At 43.2% G+C, this 24,616-nt stretch overlaps 1 protein-coding gene across 2 annotated transcripts; it reads left to right on the top strand.

The window, feature by feature from the left end:
- The first annotated feature begins 246 nt into the window (after nucleotides 1-246).
- Nucleotides 247-24,462, top strand: LOC114560480 (bromodomain-containing protein 1). Of its 2 annotated transcripts, XM_028585880.1 has the most exons (12): nucleotides 247-554; nucleotides 5,060-6,471; nucleotides 8,142-8,298; nucleotides 10,156-10,284; nucleotides 11,257-11,385; nucleotides 13,316-13,628; nucleotides 14,787-15,521; nucleotides 15,675-15,822; nucleotides 17,577-17,707; nucleotides 20,434-20,528; nucleotides 21,004-21,158; nucleotides 22,704-24,462. In XM_028585880.1, the coding sequence occupies exons 2-12, from the start codon at nucleotides 5,078-5,080 to the stop codon at nucleotides 22,891-22,893; spliced, it is 3,576 nt and encodes a 1,191-aa protein (XP_028441681.1). In that variant the 5' UTR covers nucleotides 247-554; nucleotides 5,060-5,077; the 3' UTR covers nucleotides 22,894-24,462. The 2 variants fall into 2 exon arrangements, with proteins under 2 accessions (XP_028441681.1, XP_028441682.1); XM_028585881.1 differs by lacking the exon at nucleotides 20,434-20,528 and having other exon boundaries at nucleotides 22,704-22,820.
- Nucleotides 24,463-24,616: the final 154 nt, after the last annotated feature.

Genomic DNA, 24,616 nt, shown 5'->3' with positions numbered 1-24,616 from the left:
ATGTTAAAACAGAGACACAACATACATATGCTCTACTGGAAAACTGCAAAAGACAAAAATCCTTCAACGCACCAAATAACCAGGTAACGTTCCTACTTGTACCATGGATGTATTAAGAGAACTTGTTAATCTACAGTTCCATGGTACTGCCATTGACATATGTACAGCCCTTATTTATGTCAATGAGCCAGCCATAAGCCACTTCCGGGTTTCGTTTGTACGCGTTGACGTCAGGACAACGTGAGATCTCACACAACCGCATTGTTGTTGGGGGAAGAGAAGCTCGGGCAGCCGCTGTGCTCTGCCGCTTCTAACTGCTTCCGAACAGCCCTGCATTGATCAGTATTTATCCTGATCAACTAATCAATAACACTCTGAAACTGGTTCCGTCGCCCTGGATACCTGTCGGCCACTCTCAAGTTTAACTCGGTTCAGCGCGAGCCGCAGCCGCCGTTGGATGAGCGGACTGAATGTGGATTTAACTGCCGCTTCGCTCCGCAGGCCGCACCGCCATTGCTGCTGTTTTTATAAGCTGAATTCGTGATAATACCGAGGTAAGTTCAGCCTCACTCCGCCCATATCTCTTTAATATAACCCCCCCTACAGTCTGGGCTGGTTTGAATCCAAAACCAGTCTGCGCTGCTCTTAGGAAAAGCACCATTTTTTCCAAACGAGGCAGTTTCTTGTTGTGTTGGTCGCCATATTTCCTTCCCCTTCAGTTGTAATGCTAGCAGGCTAACGTTAGCCCAGTTTGTGGACGGAGTGTCCTAATGCCTTTAACTGGCCACCAGAGAGGCCGCCGCCTGATCCGAAGACACCACCAGGTCGTCTTTTAGTGTAACAGTTCTGTGTTTGGCACATCACTTCAAAGCTGTCTCGATTAATAACGAAGATCAGCGTTGTGGTTTGGTAAATAGGTGCTAACGTTAGCTGGGGGGCCAGCGTGAACAATTTGACCGAGAGAAACCGAACGAGGCGCAGCTGCTGTTAGCCGATAATATCCGACAACAAGCAGCTCTCGGCGGCTTCAGTCAGGCTAGCTGAGCCGCCCGTAGGCTCGGTGCGGAGGTGTCCTGCTCTGAACATTTCTGTCATTCACCCAGCGAACCGTTATCACAGTCGGTTTCCGCCCCCTTTTAAAGGGATACTTTACCCGATATTCAAACAACTTTGTATGATAATATTGATAGTATATATATGTAAATGAATTATGGTAAACATTCCTCCATCTTACCAGTCCCCAGATCTCCCTACTCACAGGTTAGCAGAACAACTTCAGTGATGCGTTTTGCATCACTTGGGAGTATTTCTAGGGCTGGAAATTCTTAGTCGACTAACACTCATTCAATTCAATTGTATCGACTAATCGATTAGTTGATTTAATCGACAGATCTGTAAATCTGTAATTCTCCGTAAAGAGTCATGCAAAAGCACCACTTTAATTCTTCTGTTTACCAGAGATGTGATTGTACATTTCTTGGAAATAAGTCATTCAGCATGACTAAGAAATCTAAGTTGACTAAGACCAAAACGACCGATTAGTCGACTAATTGACTAAGACGGAGCAGCCCTAAGTATTTCTACTGACACTACAGCTGTTGCTGCATAGACTGTATGTTATATAAAGCTGGAAGACGCCTCTCTGTGTTTAGATTTTACATACGCTCTTGGTTTCCTATGTTGTTAATAATCTCTTCCCAATTTTGGATCACATTAATGTTGTTGTAATCCATAGACTGTACTATACCCACGTCCTCCCAATGTACAAAAAAGTGAACCCAAGATATCCCGGAAACGGGCGCTGCCAACTTGTAACTTTGAAACTAGACGCTGTGCGGTAGTGAACAACGGCGGCGAACAACTCTAAGGGGCCGTTCGGTATTTATGGAATGGACCACTGGAGGAACATAGGGGAGGATCGTGTCTTTTTATTCTTTGTTGATGGGAGGGTCATCCCATTTTTTTTAGTGTAGGGGGGAGGGTCACCCAACTTTTGTATTCATGGGTACTGCAAAATTTCTAAGTGGCTTGTTTGATGCATATTTATCCATGTAGCTCCATGTAGCTCTCTCAGTCTCGGGCCCTATCGCTAGCAGATGGGTCCCTCACTGTTTAATCAGCCAGACAATTTTGAGTTGTAGCTTTAGAGACCGTGGGATTTCCCATACTGAATAAATCCCGCTCGCACATATAAACCCAAAACTGCTTCGCTAGCTCCATCGTGTTGTAACTTAGACATCTGCTGGAAAAAATATTTTCGCTGCCATTCTATCGATGCTGTCAATGCAGACAAACTCGCTCGATGGGGGATTACATTTCACTGGAATTGTACCTTCACATATAAAGCTGCAAGATTAACTTCAGGGTACAATTGCATACTGGTCAGACAGTGCTATTTAATCCCCTAACATGGACTATAAAAGGCGCAGCAGTTTTTTCAAGACTTCTTACAGTTGTTGTTTTTGTACAAATCACTGTACGTAGCGGTCTAATGCTCATGTGGAAACTCTCTTATATGAAGGTGCGGTAATTTAGTAAGATTCAGAGTCTTTTTTTTGCGTTCTTTGATTTATATTAGTGCTGTCAGTTAAACACGTTATTAGCGGCGTTACCACAAACCCATTTTAACAGCGTACATTTTTCTATCGTGAGATTGTTATTTTTGGCCTAGCAAACTTTATAGTTTAACTTTGTGCTGTTGCAACAACTAGTAACGTTAGAAAAACTACAACACCACACCGGATCTATTTAGACCGGAAACAAAACAACAGGCATGTTTGGGCTTGCGAGCCAGCCAAAGAGTAGCAGGCTAACGTTACGTTTTGAGTGGATAGCGAGCGCGATTGGATGCCAAGAAGATTCTGAATGGAAAGTTTACTTTTAAAAAGTTGCCAAATGGTTCCATTGACAAGACCAAAGTGATCTGTGTGTTTTGTCGTTGTGAACTGAGCTATCATCGCAGCACGTCCAGTCGGAAATACCACTTGATGATGGCCGAGCGCACAGCTGATGGCCGAGCGCACAGCTGATGACCGAGCGCGCAGCTGATGACCGAGCGCACAGCTGATGACCGAGCGCACAGCTGATGACCGAGCGCACAGCTGATGACCGAGCTCACAGCTGATGACCGAGCGCACAGCTGATGCCAATTCTCCGCCCCCTCGTCAAAGCCAGGCGACAAAAGCACAAAGAAAGCCGATCCACTTTTTCATGTTGATAAGAGCATAAAAATGAGAAAAAAATAATGGTACAAAGGTAGGGCTGCCACCTCATAGTCGATTAGTCGACTAATCGGTCGTTTTGGTCTTAGTCGACTAAGATTGGTGCTTTTGCAGGATTAATTGTGGAGAAACGCAGTTTTACAGATGGTAATTAACTACATTTATATTGTCCTTTTCTAGTCTTGGTAAGTTCCGAAAGTGACATCCCTTTACTGTAATGCAGCCTTCAAAACCAGGAAAAGACAACACTTGTGTCATATCACGATGTTACAATATCCAAAATTTAAGACGATATCTAGTCTCATATCGATGTTGATTAATTGCCCAGCACTATTGCATCAGTAAAAAATTGATAGTTCATAGTTTGCAGAACAAGTAAGCCACACTGGAACTAAAAGGACTCCCTTACAGAGATAAAAAGCGGTGTATTTCTTTACATAATTCAGTGGTCGCCTATGATTTAAGGTGGGAAGAGGTGATGACATCCTTGTGTAAACACATTAGCTGCCCATCATTGTTCCCTCAGGTTTAAGGCAGTTAATCATTACTGCAGGTTTTGTTGAATCCAACGTGCTGCGGTTGTTTCTTCACAAACTCGTCAGTTGCTGCCACATCACGTAAGTGAGTCCCTGACAACAAGGGGTGCACGATACTTTGACTCTATCGTTATCGCAATATCACGTTGTGCAATATTATATCGAAAGTATCGCGATAAGTGTGCAATATGTCCGTTGGCTGTGTGGCTTAGTTGTGTTTGATTTATAGCCCGCTTGAAACGTTATAATGATCATCATTTCATTGGCCAGTTACCGCGCCACTTGCACATGTTAGTGCACGTCAGCGCACAGGTCCACTACGTGACAAACCCTATGGAGCGTACCACGTGTGTGCATATTTCAACAGTGTGACAGTGTAAGTGAAGAAACGGATAGAGACAACAAAACAGAACGAATCAGAAGCGAAAGAAAAGTTGTGTCCTGTTTAGGGCTGTGTATTGGCAAGAATCTGGCGATACAATACGTATCACGATACATGGGTCACGATTCAATATATTGCAATAAATTTCTGATACTGTGCGTATGGCGATATGTTGGGATTTTTTTAAATATAATTTTAGAAAAACTAATATTTAAAAAAAGACATGATGTGCATTACAGTCAAAGAAGTTTGCTTTAGGTAAACAATTCAGTACACAGAAAATCAAACTGCCAGTTTGGGATTGTGGTTCACAGGCTCTTAGTGAGCTAATGTTTATATGCTAAAGTAGGCCAAAGTTCACCCATAGCTACGTTGTTAGCTTCTATCAAAAAGTCAAGCACTGCTAGGCCCTGTTAGCCAAGGATACTAGTGGTGCGTCTCAGCATAGCCATCTAGCGGTAGGGGGTTCAAACACAACATAAACGTGAACCACTGTCTTACATGAATATTTTTGAACGTTTAAAAAAATAAAATAAAATTGATACAGTATTGCAAAATAAAATATTGCGATACTCGAATGTATCAATTTTTTTTCTTAGACCCCTAGTCCTGTTCTCTTTATTTGTTTTTATACTGTCCAACCAGTAAAACATGTCCTGTTCTGTAGACATGGTCCTTATTTATTTTATATATTTATTGACCAGTCCAGTATGACCGTCAGTTGAAATAAACCTTGTATTGTGTTTGTTGTGAATCTATTTTGATGCGTTTTCCCATAACTTTTGTAATTTTACATATGTTTCAAAATATCAAAATTAATATAGATATCCCAGTATTCATAATCGATATCGCAATATCACATTTTGTCAATATCGTGCAACCCTACTGACAACGTTGTTCAAATGTGTCTGGTGTTTCAGGGTCTTTACGATATCAAGATGAAGAAGAAGAGTCGACATCACAGACCTTCGGTGCTGAAGAGGGACTCGTCTCCCATCAAGCCGTCGCCCAACCGGGAGACGCTGACGTACGCCCAGGCCCAACGGATCGTGGAGCTGGAGGTGGACGGCCGCGTGCACCGGCTCAGCATCTACGACAAGCTGGACGTCATCGCCGACGACGACCCCACGGCGCAGGAGATCATGGAGTGCAACAGCAACAAGGAGAACAACGAGAAGCCCCAGCAGGTCCTGGTGCGCTCGGTGCGCCTCAAAAACAACCAGCAGAAGAAGAACGCGGCGCTCGTGGCCTCTCACGCCAGCGCCGGCATCGCCACCGCCACGGCCGCCACGCACGGCAGCACCGGCGGCCTGTTGGAGCCAAAGGTTAGAACGGTTGAATACAACCTGCCGGTGGTGCCGAGGCGGCCGGCAGCCTACTTCAAGTACACGGAGCGGACGGAGGAGGAGCTGGACGACGAGGTGGAGTACGACATGGACGAGGAAGACTACGCCTGGCTGGAGCTCCTCAACGACAAGAGGAAGAGCGAGGGCGTCAGCCAGGTGTCCTACAACCTGTTCGAGTTCCTCATGGACCGCTTCGAGAAGGAGTCGCACGCCGCCACGCAGGGCCGGAGCGACCTGCAGTCGCTGGTGGACGAGGACGCCGTCTGCTGCATCTGCATGGACGGCGACGGCGCCGACAGCAACGTCATCCTCTTCTGCGACTCGTGCAACATCGCCGTGCACCAGGAGTGCTACGGCGTGCCGTACGTGCCCGAGGGCCAGTGGCTGTGCCGCCACTGCCTGCAGTGTCCGTCGCGGCCCGCCGACTGCGTCTTCTGCCCCAACCGAGGCGGCGCCCTGAAGAAGACCGACGACGAGCGCTGGGGCCACGTGGCGTGCGCCCTGTGGGTGCCCGAGGTCGGCTTCTCCGACACGGTTTTTATCGAGCCCATCGACGGCGTCCGCAACATCCCGCCGGCGCGCTGGAAGCTCACCTGCTACCTGTGCAAGGAGAAGGGCGCCGGGGCGTGCATCCAGTGCGACAAGATCAACTGTTACACCGCCTTCCACGTCAGCTGCGCCCAGAAGGCCGGCCTCTACATGAAGATGGAGCCCGTCAAAGAAGTGACGCCCGCCGGCGGCGCCACCTTCTCCGTGAAGAAGACGGCCTACTGCTGCAGCCACACGCCCGAAGGCTGCGACTGCCGGCAGCTCAACATCTACGAGGAGCCCCATCCGAAAAACGGCGCCTGCCTTAAGAGGGCCGACAAGAGGGGGAAGTCCCGGGCCAAGGGCTGGCACAAGAAGAAGAGTAAGAGAGGGGAGCCTGAACCAGAACCGGAACCTGAGACCCCCAACAGCTCTGGGCCCAGCATCACTGCCTCAAGGTAAGCGGCAAACGTTTATTCAGTTGAAGTTAAAACTGAGAGAGGAAATCACACTTGAGTGGACTGAGTATTGATTATTAATTCATGTGAGAGGTGCATTCTGGGAGTCTTGTTGTCCTTGGGTCAAATTTGACCCATTTTCAAAAAGTCAGAAATTTGGGTTTCTTTCAACCAAAAACATAACGTGGATGGTTGTGTAAAATAAATCATCAGTTTACTACTTTTATTGAATTTGGGTGTTTCATTCAATTTGATAGCATTTGAAAAATAACCGATGAAAGAATGTTGAAAAAAGTGACAAAAATATCAGAAAAAGCTTCAAAATTTGTAATAAAATAAATTCAACAAAAACATCGGGGAAAAAAGTGACAAAAAAACCACTGCCCAAAACGTTGGAGGAAAAAAAAAAGTTTGAATTTGAAATTTAAAACCAGACTCCCAGAATGCATCTCTCACATGAATTAATAATCAATACTCGGTCGACTATAGCTACGGCCTTCTTAGAAGCTAGCCTTCACCCTTTGAATAGGGAACTCCAGTACCTCCCCTCTGGACGGAGGCTAATAGTCCCTGGTTGTAGAACTACAAGATTTAAAAACAGTTTTGTCCCAGCGGCAATCACTCTGTTAAACAAACGGTAGAATTACTATCACACAACGCACAAGCACCTTGGTCATGTACTAGTTGTAGAATTTCTGCATATAACTGCACACGTCAATGTGGTCATGTACTGTTTTTTTTATCCATGTTCTACTAGGGGTGGAAATCACCAGAGGCCTCACGATACGATATCGTCACGATACTTATGTCACGATACGATATTATTGCGATTTTAATTATATTGCCATATCCTGCGATATATTGCAATGTATCTGTTTTATCTAAAAAGATACATTTCTCTGTTTGTTCATCTCACGTCAATTTTATTGCTGCAAAATGGAATTGTCAAGCAGACAAACTGACCAACACATATCATAAAAGATCGATACTTGGCACCTGTGTATTGTTACAGTATTGCCACAAAAAAATATTGCGATGCTATGCTGTATCAATTTTCTACTGTTTTATATGTTTTAATGTTTTGTGTGTAGGCCTGTCACGATAAAAAAATTTTGCTGGACGATAAATTGTCCCAGAAATGATTGCGATAAACGATGATATTGTCATTATCATCTAATATAACGATAATGGAATAATAATGCAGGTACACCTTTTCAAAGATCAATACACTTTTATTTCTAAAGAATATTTAACACTGGAACTGGAAGACATTTTAAATATCCACAATACATGAACAAAACAACCAAAAACAATAAATGAAATGGACTCTCAGTCTCTGTTAACAAAAAATCCACCGGAATAAAATCCAAACACAACCAAAAACAATACATAAAATGGAAATTGTTTCCGGCTCATTTTTATTTGTCATGCGATTAATTGATTTATTGCATATTGTGACAGGCCTATTTGTGTGTTGCATGTTTATGTGTTTGTCTCCAAAGTTTTAAGGATGTCCTGCCTCTTAGACTGTAAACCTAGTTTACCTACGGGTACCAATAAAGGAACCCAAACTGGAAGAGAGGAGGTTGTGTTTCTGCTCAGGTTGTCCCTTCGGAAATGATGAGTATTTATTGATTATTATCTCCCCTGTTTCCCCCCCCGTGGGTCAGTTTCGACACCATCCTGAACCAGGTGGCGGTCCAGAGGAAGCGGGTGTTTGTGGAGCGGGTGCTGAGCTACTGGGTGCAGAAGAGGCAGTCGAGGAACAACGTGCCGCTGATCCGCCGGCTGCAGGCCAACCCTCACCCGCCCAAAATCAAGCCAATGGTCAGTTTTTATTTTTATTTTTTTATTTCAGGACAATGCATATTTGATGAACATGTACAACAGTACACGTAAAAAATGCCAGATTGTAGCCCAAGGGCTAATTTCCATCTGCAGTCCATTTTAAGTTACAATAAAAAGGACAAAAGATATACAGTAGTAACATTTGCAATAAAATGGGGAGAAACAGGAAGAAACAAAAAGGAAAACAGGACAATTCATTAGTATCCTCTACTGGGCTAATACGGTACAACATACAGTTAGAGGTTGGTTAGCTCTGAGCCACACCTTTACTCGGCTCTTAAAGGTGGCCAGAGTGGGACATTCCCTTATAATTGGGGGTAGTGTGTTCCATAATGCACTACCTTTTAATAGATAGTGCATTATGGCTGAAGGAGGTTTTTCTAAAAGGAACCTCACAGTCCCTGTTTACAGCAGCTCTGGTGATCCGAGCCTGTCTGTATTTAATAAACTCTAACAGAGGGGGTGGCGCCAAGCCATGTAGTACTTTAGAGACTAAGCAAACTGAATAAAGTGCTGCCAACGCTCGCCGCGGAACAATATCTTTTAGTAGGGCCGGGACGATGGGCTTCTGTCCCGGTTCGATTCTTCCACCGCACGCGGCAGGGTCGCCAGGTATCGACAACCTGTGATATTGCGATATCTATTATGAATATTGCGATATCGATATTAATTTAGATATTTTTAATTACAAAGGTAATGGGAAAACGCATCAAAATAGATTCACCACAATTCAGTGCACACTGAGACTTGTTTACGGCTCCGTGGTGTGGCTGGACCACAGGTTGGTCGTGGATGAAAATTATTCCATCTGTCCGACTCCAAACTCTGCCTGCAGAGCCCTTCTGCACCGATTATAAACTTGTGGGATGGGGTTACTTTTGGCCACTAAAGTTTCCTCTTCAATCTCTGTTACTTCGTCTTCTCCCTGAGCAACACTCATTTTCTTACTTTTGTGTTTCTTTCTTTGGCTCCACTGACTCCCTTTGCTCTCCCTTTAGGTCCTTTTCTTTCGCTTCTCTGATTCGAGTGATTGTGTGTGTCTATCCATTTCTTCACTTACACTGTCGAAATACGCTCCATAGGGTTTGTCACGTGGTGGACCTGTGCGCTGACTTGCATTAACGTGTACATGTGGCGCGGTAACTGGCCAATGAAACATGATCATTACAGCGTTTCAAACTCTAAATCAAACACAAATAAGCCACACAGCCAACAGACGGGACGCAGCGCTCCACAAAATAAACAAAATATTGCATACTTATCACCCCACTTTCGATATAATATTGAGCAACGTGATACGCGATATAACGATGTCGAGGCGATATATCATGCACCCCTAATACACGGGTGCCGTTTTGATTTGTATTGCGATTTTCATTTATTTGCAATTCTAGAAGTATTGCGGTTCGATAATTGCGAGTTTCTTTTCCTTCTTTAACAAAAACAAATAATAATAATACACTTTTAGAAGCCATAAATCATGAGACATTTCTCAAAAACTAATTATTTTCTAAGAAGAATGGACATCACGTGGATGTAATCGCCAAAAAATACAGATCAATCACAACTGAAAATATGCCTCATGGTGTGTGAATAGAGGTCAATAACCAATTGATTTGTGTTGTAGCAAAGTGTCAGTGCCGTTTCATGGGCGGGGGGGTTCGGACCTGCCCCCACTGCTAAAAGAAATCCTAAAGGAAACGCTGGTAGATAAAATAAATATCGATCCTGGGGAAAGAAACTATTTTCATAACGGTCTCAAATCAAATCAAGACACATACGTGAATCTATTCCCCCCAAAACTTTACTGACTTGAAGTTTGTGCGTTCTCCGCAGGACCGCGCCGAGTCGAACCAGGCGCTGAAGGAGCAGCTGAAAGAGTGGCACCGCCTCCGCCACGACCTGGAGCGAGCGCGCCTGCTGCTGGAGCTCATCAGGAAGAGAGAGAAGCTGAAGAGAGAGGAGGTAGAGTCACGTCATCATTTACCACTTCCCCGTTTTCTCCACCTCAAGGCTTTTATTTAAAGTCAAAGTATCTGCAAATAATGACGAAAGGGCTTCCGGTCTGGATACATTTTTTTTTATTATTATTATTATTTCCAACCACCTGCCTGCATCCATAAGACATTTCTTTTAGTAAAAGGTTTGCTGTTCACACTTTATGAGCTTAAATAAGTAACATTATTCAGTGTTTTCCCTAGGGTTGTTGGAGACTTAGGTGTGCATATTTGGTGGGGGGTTTGGGGGTCTTTCCTCAAAATTTTTTGATATTTTTCCATGTAAAAAATATGCAATTTGACATCAATTTGGACCATTATTATCACCATATCTGTGTCTAAAATGTGGGAAAAGCTAGAGCAGATAATACATGACAACTTAAAGACAAAACTTGCTAAAGAAGTCCAACTACAATCATTAGATCTGAGAAAAGTCTTGGATTCTTTTTTTCACTGTTTTTGGCTCTTTTCGCATTCCTTCAGCTCAGGTGCTGCACGTAAAGACTTATAATAGCAGGGAAAACCCTGTAATGTATTCATCATGGCATAGAGACTGTCACTTTCACCAAAACCTCCAAGATTTCGCAGACCTAAATGGAATCTGCGTGGGGTTTCTCAGCAGTGATCCAGAATGAAAATCTGCAGAATTGTCTGTGTGGCTGCTTGGGGTGGACATGTGATCAACAAAGCAACAATTTTTTTTTTAGCAAAGTTTTACTTTTCTCGTTTACTTGCAGATTTTGTGTGGCCCTGCTGATGAGTTAGGTGTATTCAGACTTGAATGTGAAGTGAGCGTTGCACCTCACAAATGTGACCTCAAACGCCCCAATGTACTCTTGCTGTCATCGACTGTTTGTACAATCAACACTGACCTCGGGAACATTCCCAGCAAAGAAAGGGGACACAGTTTGACTTTGTGCATTTTGTGTTCTCCCATCAGATGAAGCTGCAGCAGTCGGCGCTGGAGGGCCAGCTGACCCCCTTCAACATCCTGCTGAGAGCCGTGCTCAGCCAGCTGCAGGAGAAGGACCAGTACAGTATCTTCGCTCAGCCCGTCAACATCAAGGAGGTCTGCCACCATTTATCAATTAACAATCTGCTTTACTGTCCCTTGATTACATTCAGGCATGCTGTGGTCCCATAACGGCCAGCAGCCAGGGTTACTACATCCGGTATATAATGTGATTTACATTCAAGTCCTGATAAGTAACTAAATAGACCAACATTTCAAGGAAACGCTTGGTCTGGCTATCACCAGACCAAGCTCAGTCTATTAAGGTTGATCATCAGTCTGGAGAGTATGCTCAGTATTTTCTACTGTACAAGAGGCGTGATCAACGGGCATAGTTCAAACGACTGTGTACGCAATTGGATAGTCCTTCAACCAATCGGAGAAATGACCCGGGTGACATAGCAGCGACAGCGGCATCAACGGGTTGCTGCGGTTCAGTGGCCGCGCCACGTTGAATGTGAACGAGAAGCTGCTTGCCGTCGCTGCGCTGTCGTCATCGTTTTAAACCCGCCAATAGTGCGCCAGGTGGATAAGCCAGTTTGTTTCCAGCCTGAGCTGCAGGGAGAAATCCAATTGCTGGCAGATCGGGCTGGGTTTAACCACTCTAGGAAATGCTTTCAATGCTACTAAAACCACAACTTTGTAGTAGGGCTGCACGGTATGAAGAAAATATCTAATTGCGATTATTTTGACTGATATTGTGATTGCGAAATGGGAATGATCATTTTTGAACCATTATTCTCATTTTGTTTGTGAGGATCTGTTTAAAAAAACAACAACTTTAGTGTGTAGGATACGATTTGTAGGCCGGGACATTCAGAATGGGTTGACACATATTTTGTCTTTAACGATATTGCGCCCCCCTTGCCATTTGGATTTTGCACTAGTCCCTATTGCGATTTCGATAAAATTGTGATTGTGCAGACCTAGTTGGTAGCTCTTACTTCCGTTTGGTGGGAGCTGCGTTGTGAAGAGAGAGAGCGCTGGTTGGGAGAGAGAACAAAGTTTGAATCACTTCAGTAACTTATGGTTAGTTGTGCAACTCCAGTAAGTAGACAAGGCTATTTTATTCACATAAAAAATTGGGTGAAGTGATTATTTTCACTGTGTCCTAAATAAATTAGTCATGACAAAAGAATTTTCCATGAATCCTCTATGTTAGCAGTTATAATGTTACCTGTTGCATGTTTGGTAGCTTGTTGGACGTTAGCTAACTTGCTAATTCCACCCAACAAGCTTTCACTGGTTACAGAAAATGCTAGTTAGTTAGCTTTCTTCAGGGTTCATACGTTTTGAAAAATACTTGGAAAAGTTGTGGAATTTGAAAAATGGTTTTGGAAACATAAAAAACCCAGAAAGTTTTGGAAAAGTCATGGATTTTTTTTTTTAACACAGTATAATATGTGATTAATAAATGTATTTCACATCGTCCTAACCTCCACGTTCTATTCAGGGAGCGATATTAAGAATCCCACTATAAACCACATAAATTGTCATTAATTTTCTAGTTAAACCTCTGAGGGTAAACTTTAACACAGATTTGTATTCTTATTGTATAATGTCGACTGACATTTTCAGGAACACATAAGTCATGGAAATTTACCGAAAAGTACTGGTTAAAATGCATATGAACCCGGTTTCTTGCTAGGGGGTTCAGTTCTCTGTTCAGCATCATCTGTATTAGTGAGAAAATAATCACTTCATTCCATGTTTAAAGTGAATAAAGTCGCTTTCCAGCCTTCTTACTGGAGTTACTAACGTTACACATCCTGTATCCTGTACAAGTGTAATTTTGGCTGTATTATTAGTGCCCCCTTCAAAAATGTCTTTTGAGAAATTAGAAAAATCAACTGTTTGATGAAATTTACGCCCATGGGTTACGTTTAATTCTAAATGAGAGCCGATGTCTGTAACGTACGTGAATCCCTGTAAATCTTCTGCCAGCCCCCCAACGTGTCCTTTGTCCTTTGTCCTCTGTCTCCGGCAGGTTGCTGACTACCTGGACCACATCAGGAACCCCATGGACTTCTCCACCATGAGGAAGCGCATCGACGCTCACGAATACCGCAGCCTGGAGGAGTTCGAGGCCGACTTCGACCTCATCATCTTCAACTGCATGAAATACAACGCCAAGGACACGTTCTTCTACAAGGCAGCTCAGCGGATGCAGGACCACGGCGGAGCCATCCTGCGCCGGGCCCGCAGAGAGGCCGAGAGAATCGGCTTTGACTTCCCCAGCGGGCTGCACCTGCCCGAAGCCCCGAAACTGGAGACGCCCCCCCCCTTCTCCTGGGAGGACGGTAAGTCGAGTGATCATCAACCCTGGTGTTGTCTTCCTGCAACTACTTGTTTTTCTGGGTCAAAATTTTATTTTAATTTAATTTTTCAACGTTTTTGTCGTCTTTTTCAACACTTTTGTTGCTTTTCCACCAATGTTTTTGTCACTGTTTTCGTCACTTTACTTGATTTTTTTTTTTTTTTTTTTTTTACTTTTTACTTTTTTTCTGGGTTTTTTCTGCACATTTTGATGTTTGTTTGTTTTTCGTTTTTGAAGCTTTTACCAACATTTTTCAACTTTTTTCAATGTTCTTTTGTTGTTTTCCTCCAAGTTCTATAAAATGTAATAAAACGTGAAGAGCGTTGTAGGAAGCCATCCACGTTGTTATTATTATTTTTATTTTTATTTGGTTGAAGGAAACCCAAATTTCTGACATAGAAACTTTTTAAAAAATGGGTAAAATTTGACCCGAGGACAACAGGAGGGTTAAGAAACAGAAAAGCAACGACGAGTGTCCAGTAAAATCTGGAAAGATTTTTGTTAAGTTGTTCAACGTTTTAAACTGAATCTCTGTTTTTTTTTGGGTCGAAATTTAAAAATAAAATTGGTCGACACTTTTTCTCACTTTTCCTGACATTTTTGTCACTTTTTTCTATTTTTTTGTCCCTTTTTCCGATGTTTTTGTCCGGTTTCTTTTGCGTTTTATTTTTTATTTTTTTTATATTTTGTCTATTTTTTTCAATGTTCTTGTATCATTCCCCCCCCTCCCAAAAAAAACGGGTCAGATTTGACCCGAGGACAACAGGAGGGTTAAATAAACCCTTGTGTTGTACAAAAATGGTTGTTTTGATATTCTTTAATCTATTTTGATGTTTTCCCGTGACATTTTGCATTGCAATATTCCTACTTAATATCGCAATATCACATTTTGTCAATATTGTGCGACCCTAATACTGAGGCCTGTTGTAGTTCTCCCCCTCCACCATATTTGTAGTCTTGTATTTAACCTGATTATATCCTAGACTTTATATAAAGATGGGCGACGCGTCTCCGCTTCCTCCCACTGTACCAAAGTACAGTAAAGCTACGGGCGCTGCCAAGTTTTACCTTTTGGAGCCAGCTCAGCTGTAAGAGCGCTGCAGTGTTGTAATGACTGATGATGTCACCGTCTGTCTCTCAGTGGACCGGCTGCTGAGCCCCGCCTACCGCCGGCTGACCCCTCTGGAGGATCAGCTGAAGGCGCTGCTGGAGAAGCTGGACCTGAGCACGGCCATGAAGCACAGCCCGTCCCGCAGCAAGAGGCTCAAGCTGCTCAAAAAGACCATCATGGAGGTCCGCAGCGAGCTGAGCCTGAAGAAGTCCCTCCGAACGCCGCCACCCGCCCCCCCGGAGCCAAGCCCACCCCCCGCCGAGTCCGAGCAGAAACCACTACCCGAACCCCTGGCGGAGCCCCGCACGCCTCCGGAGGAGAAGCCTTCACCCCCGCCAACGTTAGAGCTGCTAACCTCACTGTCGCAGCTCGGCAGCTCGCCCGCCGCCTCGGAGCCGCCCCCTCTGAAGGCCGCCAAACCCAGCACTCACCACGCTCCCGCGGAGCTCGGCGGCGACACCGACACGTCTACCTCAGCGCCCGCGCCAAACGGGCACGTGCTTCCCAACGGCGACATCCACACCGTGGCCTCCGGCGCCTGCAACCGACGGAACAACGTCCTCTTCCGCAAGTCCAAGAGCGCCAGCCCCCAGAAACCCCCCAGGACCCAGGAGGCGCCGGCCGTGTCGCCGCTGCCCCTCGGCACCAAAACCTTCCTGTCGGTGGTGATCCCTCGACTGGAGACGCTCCTCCTGCCGAAGAAACGAACGCGCAGCAGCAGCGCCGAGGAGGACGAGGAGTCGCCGATAAAGCGCCTCGGTACAGGTAAAAGACTCCGACCGGTTGTCCGTGTTTCAGCAACAAAAAAAAAATCCCCCCAGTGACAAAACATGAACTTACTTGTTAAAGAAATCATTACTGTTGTGCCCATAACCCTAATCTACACTGTGACACGTTCCCTGCGTCTGGTCCCTTCAGGAATAGCAAACGGTTTCGTGGTGGAGGAGGAGGAGGAGGAGGAGGAGGAGGAGGAGGACTCGCCGTCTCCCCGCCTGCTGGAGCCTCGCCGCCGCTGTGCCTCCGAGTCCAGCATCTCTTCCAGCGGAAGCGTCCTCTGCAGCACGAGGTGAGTTCAGGAGGGGGGGTTTCAGTATCGCTGAAAAATAAAATGCACAACTACACAACAAACCGTTCCAGGGCTCGACCGATACTGGTTTTTCAGGGCCGATACAGATTATTAGTTGTTAATGAATAAATAAAAATAACGTTAATTTACACAACTATTTAGCAACAGCAAGTAACAGTTGAAAATGGGGGCAAGGTAGCACGACTTTGACTTTGTGCGCTTAGATCGTTAAAATAGGGCCCTCTGTCTGTAAAAGATGCTATCTCAAATAAAGTTATTATTGTATTCTCATTCTAACAAGAAACTAAGCATTTTATTTGTAATGGTGGCAGCAATAATGAAATCAACTCAAACCAACAGGAGAGACCTGAAACTTGCTGCATAGACGTAATCCATCCCCCCGTCATCATTAAATGTACAAATTTAGGTGCCGATTAACAGAGTCAAAGAATACAATTTTAACTGCCTTAACTAAGCCTGCACTTAGTAATACCAGATTTACTTACAAACTCTGGAAACACTGGCACACACATTTGCATACGTTCTAAGTATTGTGTATAACTATCTTTGTGTCTGTGTATGCATGTATGTAGGTATGTATGTTTTGTATGTTCCCTCTGTGTACTATGTGATGGACAGTGTGTCTGTATGTTTTTTGTGTTTGGTGTACCCTTCTGTCTGTGGTATGTTGTGTGTACTTTTATATTTGGACCTTGAGTCTGTAAATAAAGTTATTTTTATATATATATATATATATATATATATATATATATATATATATATATATATATATATATATATATATATATATATATACACACACACTACCGGTCAAAAGTTTGGGGTCACTTAGAAATTTCCATTCCACTCCATTCCAGACACAATACCAGCTGAGATCAGTTGCATTGTTTTTTTAATCAGAACAGCAGTTTTCAGATTACATTATGTGCTTACATAATTGCTAAAGGGTTCTCAACTGTTGTAGAAATAAGTGGCTGAAGAAATGCTTGAAATTCATGCTTTTTGGTCTAAACGTCATACCCAAATTAAAAGTGGTAAAGCTCCCATATACTTTGACACTCAGGGGTGTGCCTGATATCATTGGAAAGGTGATTGATGTGGGTGTGTTTGTGTATTTGAGAATTGTTGTATTTTGTAGTTTTTGGGCTTTTTTCTTTGCACTTTTCAAATGGAAATAAAAAAACGCACAGACATATCTGTAGAAAGAAATCATATAAAATCCATTTTTTGAGTCTTTTGGTGTCTGGATTGTTTCTGTAGTAAGCTGAGACATGTGGCTAATGCCCTGTGGCGTCTGTCACCTGTCAAATGTGTTTACAGCAGTGTATTCTAATCACTTTACAGATGTATGACTTGGATGGAAATAAAACACCTCCATTCTAGCCTCTGTAACTCTGTGTCAGTAAGGCCTAGAATCGCCCTGACACTTGTAACAAAAACTTGAGAATGTTTCCTTTCCAATGATATCAGGCACACCCCTGAGTGTCAAAGTATATGGGAGCACATAATGTAATCTGAAAACTGCTGTTCTGATTAAAAAAACAATGCAACTGATCTCAGCTGGTATTGTGTCTGGAATGGAGTGGAATGGAAATTTCTAAGTGACCCCAAACTTTTGACCGGTAGTGTATATATATATATATATATATATATATTTAGTCTAAACTTTGTCCTTTGACGGATTTTAAAAAGAGCATTTTCCTTATCTTGCTTTTCTTCCGGGTCTCTTTCAGCACCGTCATCGTGTCTAAAAGCGGTAAAGGGCGGTCGCCGGCGGCTCGCCGGAGCACCGTGGACGACAAAAGCACCCTGGTGGCCTGCATCGAGAACGGAGAGTTCCCCAAAGCCGCAAAGATCTCTCCAGGTGAGCAGAACAGCGTCGGCTCCGTGTCATCCAATGAATGTGCATGAGACTGCATGGCACGCTTTGATTGGTCAACTCCGTCTCTCTGTCTGCCGGTTTACTAAACTTTTTTAAATTTTTATTTCTTCCTTACATCACTTTTCTTTTTTGCTGTTCCACCTGTGTGACCCAAAGAGCAGTGAAGTCGATTCTTCATTCATGGTTCTGACATTAAAAGTCTTTTAAAATATAATCTTGAAAATGGGATTTTACCAAACGCCACTGAGTCTCAAGCTGAAGTCCAGGGGCCTCCGAAGTCCTGGAGGAAGTCAGCAGCAGGTTTTTTTTTTTTTTTTTTTTTTTTTTTAGCCGTATAGGAAGTGGTAAATGTGTAACAAGTCCAGAAACAGGAAACCTGTGATTGACAAGGAGGAAGTGAAGGGGACGCCCGTTATTTTCTGTGGGTTATTAGCTCAGGTCACGGCCACTCGACAAACCCTATCCAATCCATTTAGTCTTTTAGCTGCAGTGCCGATTATCTTTAGTTTAACATGTAAAACTTTATTGTTCTTACTGAGGTCCGACTGGTGGTAAACGGGTAGCATCATCAGATTAAAAGGCTACATCCGCTGGAACGTTAAAACCCAAAATACATAGCAGCAGAACATATACAAAGTTGTTTAAAAGAACCTGCTAAATCTGACACCGCTCGCAGTTCACAAGCTCCTCCGTCCAAATACTAAAGAGGTCCAGATTCAACTATGAAGTCGATAAACTCAAATTATTGATATGATACGAATAAAAGTTTTACCTGGGAGGTTCGGAGTCCTGAAATTGACGTTACGCGATCCATGAGAGAGAGAAGACGGCTCACTCTGATGAATTTGATGATAAATCCAAAAAACACTCGCAGGGACGATTAGTCAACCAATCGATTAGACAATCAACAGAAAAGTAATTGGCAGCTATTTTGATAGATAGATAGATAGATAGATCGATCCATCCAAAAATGGGAAATATCAGTGTTACAGCAGCAAAGTATCAGGCACACATAGAGAATATACATGAAATAATAGGATATAATATACATTAAATAATAAATAGGATAGAATACAAGAACAAATATTTTAAAATATATACAAGTTGGGAATAAAAATGTACACCTACTTAACTAGTATTGATAAAGCTGTAAATAAACCTATTGGGCAAGTTGCACTTAGTGCAGTTGCGATGTCTATGATATTCGAATAATCGTCATTTTTTTTTATGCAAAAATGGCAGAAAATCCCATTTTCAGCCTCTCGAATAGACTTAGACAACCTGAATGTCCCCGAGAGACAGTTTGTTGTACAGTACAGGCATATTGACACATCATCCACAACACAAACATTGAACCAGACTTCGACAGCACTATTTATCTAACACATAACATGCACACATCAATAAATAGAACACAATAAAAAGGAATACGTTGCACCTCCCTAAAAGGCCTAATGTCATAAATAAGTGAAACTACTGCAGTTTTCAGCCTCTCCAATATGGGGATTTCTGGCTCTTTTGAAAGCTGATTTGATCTGCTGCTGGTTCTTATTTTTTACCGGTGAAAGTGGCGGTCAGCGCCGGCTAAAAACCAGAAGCTTCCAGCTGAATGTTTTGTGTACACTGATCTTAAAGAGAGGGTAAGTCTCAGAGCTTAGTGAATCTGTGTTTTGTGTCTGAACGTTGCACATTCACACACACACAAATCTGCATTTACATACGCAGTCTAATGCTCGCCGTCATTAAAGAGCTCAGCGTTTGAGCTGCTTTATCCATTAAAATATGTCTGGATCGGCTCAGGACATCTTTACTTCCCCCTTTATGTTCCTGGCTTAAAAAATAATCCCTTTTATAAACTCTTCAGTCAGTCTGAAACTCTTTAAATCTACAGTATATTGGCGCTTACCCACTGCTAGTACCAGCTCTGCTCGGCCGCGGTGCCCCGTCCTCCTTTTTCCATCCAAAATTACGAATCCGTGGTCGATTGGTCGGGGTTAGGCATTGACCTCGAGTCGTTAAGGTTAGGATAGCCGATTGGTCAGGGGATAGGACCTGAACAAATTGGGTTACTTTACCTTGCGTAAGCATGGACGCCTGGCCAATAGTAGTGTGTGAATGCCATTGAAGGGCGGGTATTGGCGTGGCCATAGTGGGGGGAAAAAATCTGTGTGTTCAGAACGCCAATTTTTCCTTTGACTACTTTTCCTACTATGGCCCCGCCAAGACCCGCCCTTCAATAGCGGCTCGATTGGTCGGGGTTAGGCATTGACCTTGAGTGTTTATGGTTAGGATAGCCGATTTAGCATGAACACCTGGCCAATAGTAGTGTGTGTCTAGCAATGATGACGCAGTGATAAGTGACGATTCTCTCCGACCAATCAGGAGTCTGCAGGTTTTCACGTCACTTTTTGGTATACTATACTACTTAGAACCTCGACGGAGGTGATACTAAAAAACATACCTGTTGGCAGGTACCAGGGACTTGGAAAAACAAAGGCGAGTAGAGTTGACTCGAGCAGGTACCATGTAAACGCCATACGTGACTCATCAGAAATCTCTTCAGTTGCTTTTTTTTTTTTTTTTTTTAAAGGTAATCTTTAAAAACAAGTGTGTGTGTGTTTCCTCTGGTGTGTATGGCTGTGTGTTGTAGACTGGTTGTGCTCTGTTGAGTTGAATACTTGATAACTTGCTTATCGTTGTTCCTGTAGAGGTGTGGAAGCCCTCGGCTGCTTGTCCATTTGTTCTGGAGCCTCTTAAACTAGTTTGGGCTAAATGTAGTGGATATCCCTCCTACCCTGCCCTGGTGAGTGAGTGCTGGTCCCTCCTCTATGTTCCATTACCCATCAGCCCCCTCTGCCATCGTGTGTGCTGTAGCTCGTGATTTGTGCTCACACAGCCATGCGGGAGCTTCCAGCTGGCCGATCATGGACTGCTTGTGTGTGTGTGTGTGTGTGTGTGTGTGTGTGTGTGTGTGTGTGTGTGTGTGTGTGTGTGTGTGTGTGTGTGTGTGTGTGTGTGTGTGTGTGTGTGTGTGTGTGTGTGTGTGTGTGTGTGTGTGTGTGTGTTGTGTTTGTGTGCGTGTGTGTGTATATGTGTGCGTGTGTGTGTATGAGTGTGCGTGTGTGTGTATATATGTGTGTGTGTGTGTGCGTGTGCATGCTTGTGCCTTCTGAGTGCTGGCTTTTTGCTCTGCGGCTGCCTGGCTACCCCGTGTTACTGTGAGGAGGCGGCTTCACTCAGTCTCCTTGCCGCTCTGTTTCTTTATTGGCCCGTCACAGATCATGGACCCCAGAGCGCGGAGGACGGGGTGCCAGCACAACGGGGCGGAGCTTCCCCAGCCGCCGCCGGACGTTCTCAAAGCCGGAGAGCGGATGCAGTTCAGGTCCGCAGAGAAACTCTTCCTCGTCCACTTCTTCGACAGCAAGCGCAGCTGGTGAGGAACTCACCGACTCACTAAAAATAAAAAGAGGATTCATAAACAGGTGTTGTTAATAGTCTGGCAGCTGCATTTTGGACACGTTTTGATATCCAAAGTATTTACAGTATTTTGGTAGACCTGAGAAGAGAAAAGACAAGATGACTCGAGATGAATGCATGGATCCTGCTTTGACTAAGTCCTCTTACATAACTACTTATTATTTTTTTTTTTTTTTTAAAAGAGGATGAAAGGCTGACAGTGATTATTTTAATACAACTGGTAAAATGTAGCTCTGCTTCACCCAAACACCCAAACATGACACCCGACTCTTAAGTTTTTGTGTTTTTCATTATGGGCAACACACATAATCTTATATTTAAGAGAAAAGTCTGGTTAATCCACTCACTTCTTTAATGCACTGACATGGTGAGTCACAGGACCATAGTCATCTGGGGAAAGAAATGCATCCTCAGCATACAGGTGGTAATAAATGCTAAACTTACAGTTTACGGGAGAATTTGTATTACATTGTACACATTGACCTCTCTCTCACAGATGTCTCATTTTATATAATCTAAATAAAAACACTGTGTAGCACATTTCATATAAAAAGATGTACTAACGTGCTTTACAAAAGATAAAATAAATAATAGGAACATTTTAAAAACAGCAAAACGCACTAAAAATGAATCAAAAGGCTTTTAAAGACAACAAAGCGGGCGCTCGGAGCGCAGACCTCCGCCAAGGCGTGCCCTATGTTTCAGAGGAAGTCATTTTTCCGATTTAATCAGACGCCACGTGAATCCCAGGCTAACGCGCTCCCTAGCAATCTTGATAAAAGCCTGTATCCGTCCTGGGCTTCTGATCTGCTCCAAAGTCCAATGGGTTCTTGGCCCCATGCGACACCCTTCCATCGCTAGTTTTTCTGTAATCCTGCTGACAAACCGACAGACCGACAAAGCGTGCCGAAAACAACCTCCCTGGTGGAGGCAATTAATAAATATAAATAAATGAGTTCAAAATATAGCAAAAGTTTCTTGTTCGAAGAGATGAGTTTTCTTTTAAAAGTTGCAAGTGTGGAGGGACGGAGGAGCCGTTATCGCGAGTCAGCAGAACTCCGTGATTTGGCAGAAACCTAAAAACTCTGAGGTCACTCATGTCGTCACGCTAGGGTTGCACGATATTGCCGAAGTGTGATATTGTGATATTTTGATATTTTTAAACATCATGTAACATTACTAACTTATTACTACATTACTTTGTACTAAACGCATCAAAATAGGTTAATAACAAATACAACACAAGGGTTATTTCAACTGACGGTCATATTGGACTGGTCCAACATGAAGAAATAAATACAGGACAGGACACGTTCTACTGGTTGGTCAGTATAAAATAACTAAAGAGCATGTCTACAGAACAGGACATATTAAACAAATATAAAAACAATTGCATACTTATCAATATAATATTGCGCAACGTGCTATTGCTATAACGATATTGAGTCGATATATCACGCACCCCTACGTCACGCTGACCACTTGTTTCCTCTCTCCTCAGGCAATGGCTTCCTAGATCCAAGATGGCTCCCTTCGGGGTCAACCAGTCGCTCGACCAACTCAAGCTGACGGAGGCTCGCTCCTCCTGCATCCGAAAAGCTGTGCGGCTCGCCTTCGACCGAGCCATGAACCACCTGAACTGTGTCGCCGGCGGGCCGGAGCCGAGCACCGGCCTCGCCGTCACAAACTGACCCCCCCCTGCCCCCCACACTTATGAAATCCTCTCATTATCCATCTCTCGTCTTTTAGCTTTGTCTTTTGAAAACCATCAATGGAGACGCTCAGTTTCTGCCTCATACGCACAACAAACACACACATACTTGTCATGTTTACCATTTCCTGCAAACTGGAACCAGATTGTTTTCATGTCTCACTCACTCTCTCACACACACACACACACACACACACACATGTCTGTCCTCCCTCTCCCACCCCTCCCCCATTGTCCGAAATACTGTAGCTTGTGACGTCCATCTTGTTTTGTCAAAGAGCTATGCAACGAAAACAACTCGGTTAGCGGGTGCAAAAAGTTGAAAGAGAGGGAGAGAAGAAAAAAAATTCAAACCTGGGCTGTGAGGACTGAAAAATCACAGGTCGAAGCCTGTTGAATGTGTCAGTTTGACCTCTGACCTCCTTAAAAATGTGCTGCAAGACTGCTGCAACAATCTCACTGCCATGAAAATGTCCATCGGTGTGCGCATGTGCGACTGCAGCAGCTCCTGTAAATATCCTGTACAAGGCCTGACACTAATTTATTCACTCCCTCAGTTTGTTCTATTTTTTTTTTTTTCTTGGTACATTTGGTGTTCACATATTTATACGGTCGGAGGTGACGATCCACTGACGGTGTCGGTGTTTCTGCTGGTGCTATCTCTACACAGAAAAAAAAAAAACATGCATAACTGGAACATTTTTATTTCAGCTCCTTTTTTTTTTTTTTTTTTACGGTTTTTGTAAGTTATTGAGTTCTCAAACTTCGAGATCTCTCGTCTTTGGCATTAATTGTTTTTGTGTGTTTGCATAAATTTTTTTTTTTTTTTTTTTTTTTTACCTGAATGTTTTTACTGGACTACTTTTTTTTTTCATTTCTTCATTTGTACATATTTATATAAAATCTATATAGATGCTCACAAAGTTTAAAATGCCTAAAGTGCATCATTCACACCGAAACCAAAAAATCTGCTGCCCACAAGTTTCCCACTAATTATTATTTTTTTTTTTTTTTTTACAGTTTTTCAGGTTTTTAGCCTTTTTGTTTGTGTGCTGTGATGAGTTCAAGTCCTCTATTAAATGTCACAGAATCATCTTTTCCACCTGATCGGAGCTACAGGCGGCTGTAGGAGAGAAGAGAATGTGCCTGTACTAATTTATTGTAAAGCAGAAAATGTATATGCATTACTTTATAGAGAGAGTATTGTAAGAAAAATACTGCGGGCACACAAGAGGGGCCAAATGTAGAGGCCCTTTCCTCCTCTTCCGTTTGTGAGTTTTTATTTTTTTGGATTATTAATAGCATTAAATCTGAGAGGTGAGGTGATAGTGGTGATGTTTTATTTGGGCAGGGTAGCAATGGGTAGACTTCCTGTTTTGTTTGGCCCCTCTGGATGTGGATGTTGTGTGTAAATAGATTTGGTACTTTAGCTGATTCTCTGGGAAAAACCACAGTTATAGCCAACGGGAGCGGAAACCAGCCGACAGCAGGCCGGTGGGATTTTTATACTAAAACACTGAAAAATTAAATATGTTATTGAATCACTGACTCAGCGTGTCCTGGTTTTATTATAATTATTCAATTAGATTTCAATACATCTTTTCCCTTGCTTTTTTATTTTATTCTTTATTATTACACTTTCTAAGTACATTTTATTACAAAAAAAATACTGTATTCATTACATTTAGCTTTGAAATATTGCC

This window comes from Perca flavescens, chromosome 8 (assembly GCF_004354835.1).
Source record: "Perca flavescens isolate YP-PL-M2 chromosome 8, PFLA_1.0, whole genome shotgun sequence".
NCBI lineage: Eukaryota > Metazoa > Chordata > Actinopteri > Perciformes > Percidae > Perca > Perca flavescens.
The sequence above is the reverse complement of the archived record's forward strand: the minus strand, read 5'-3'. Positions and strand labels throughout refer to the sequence as shown.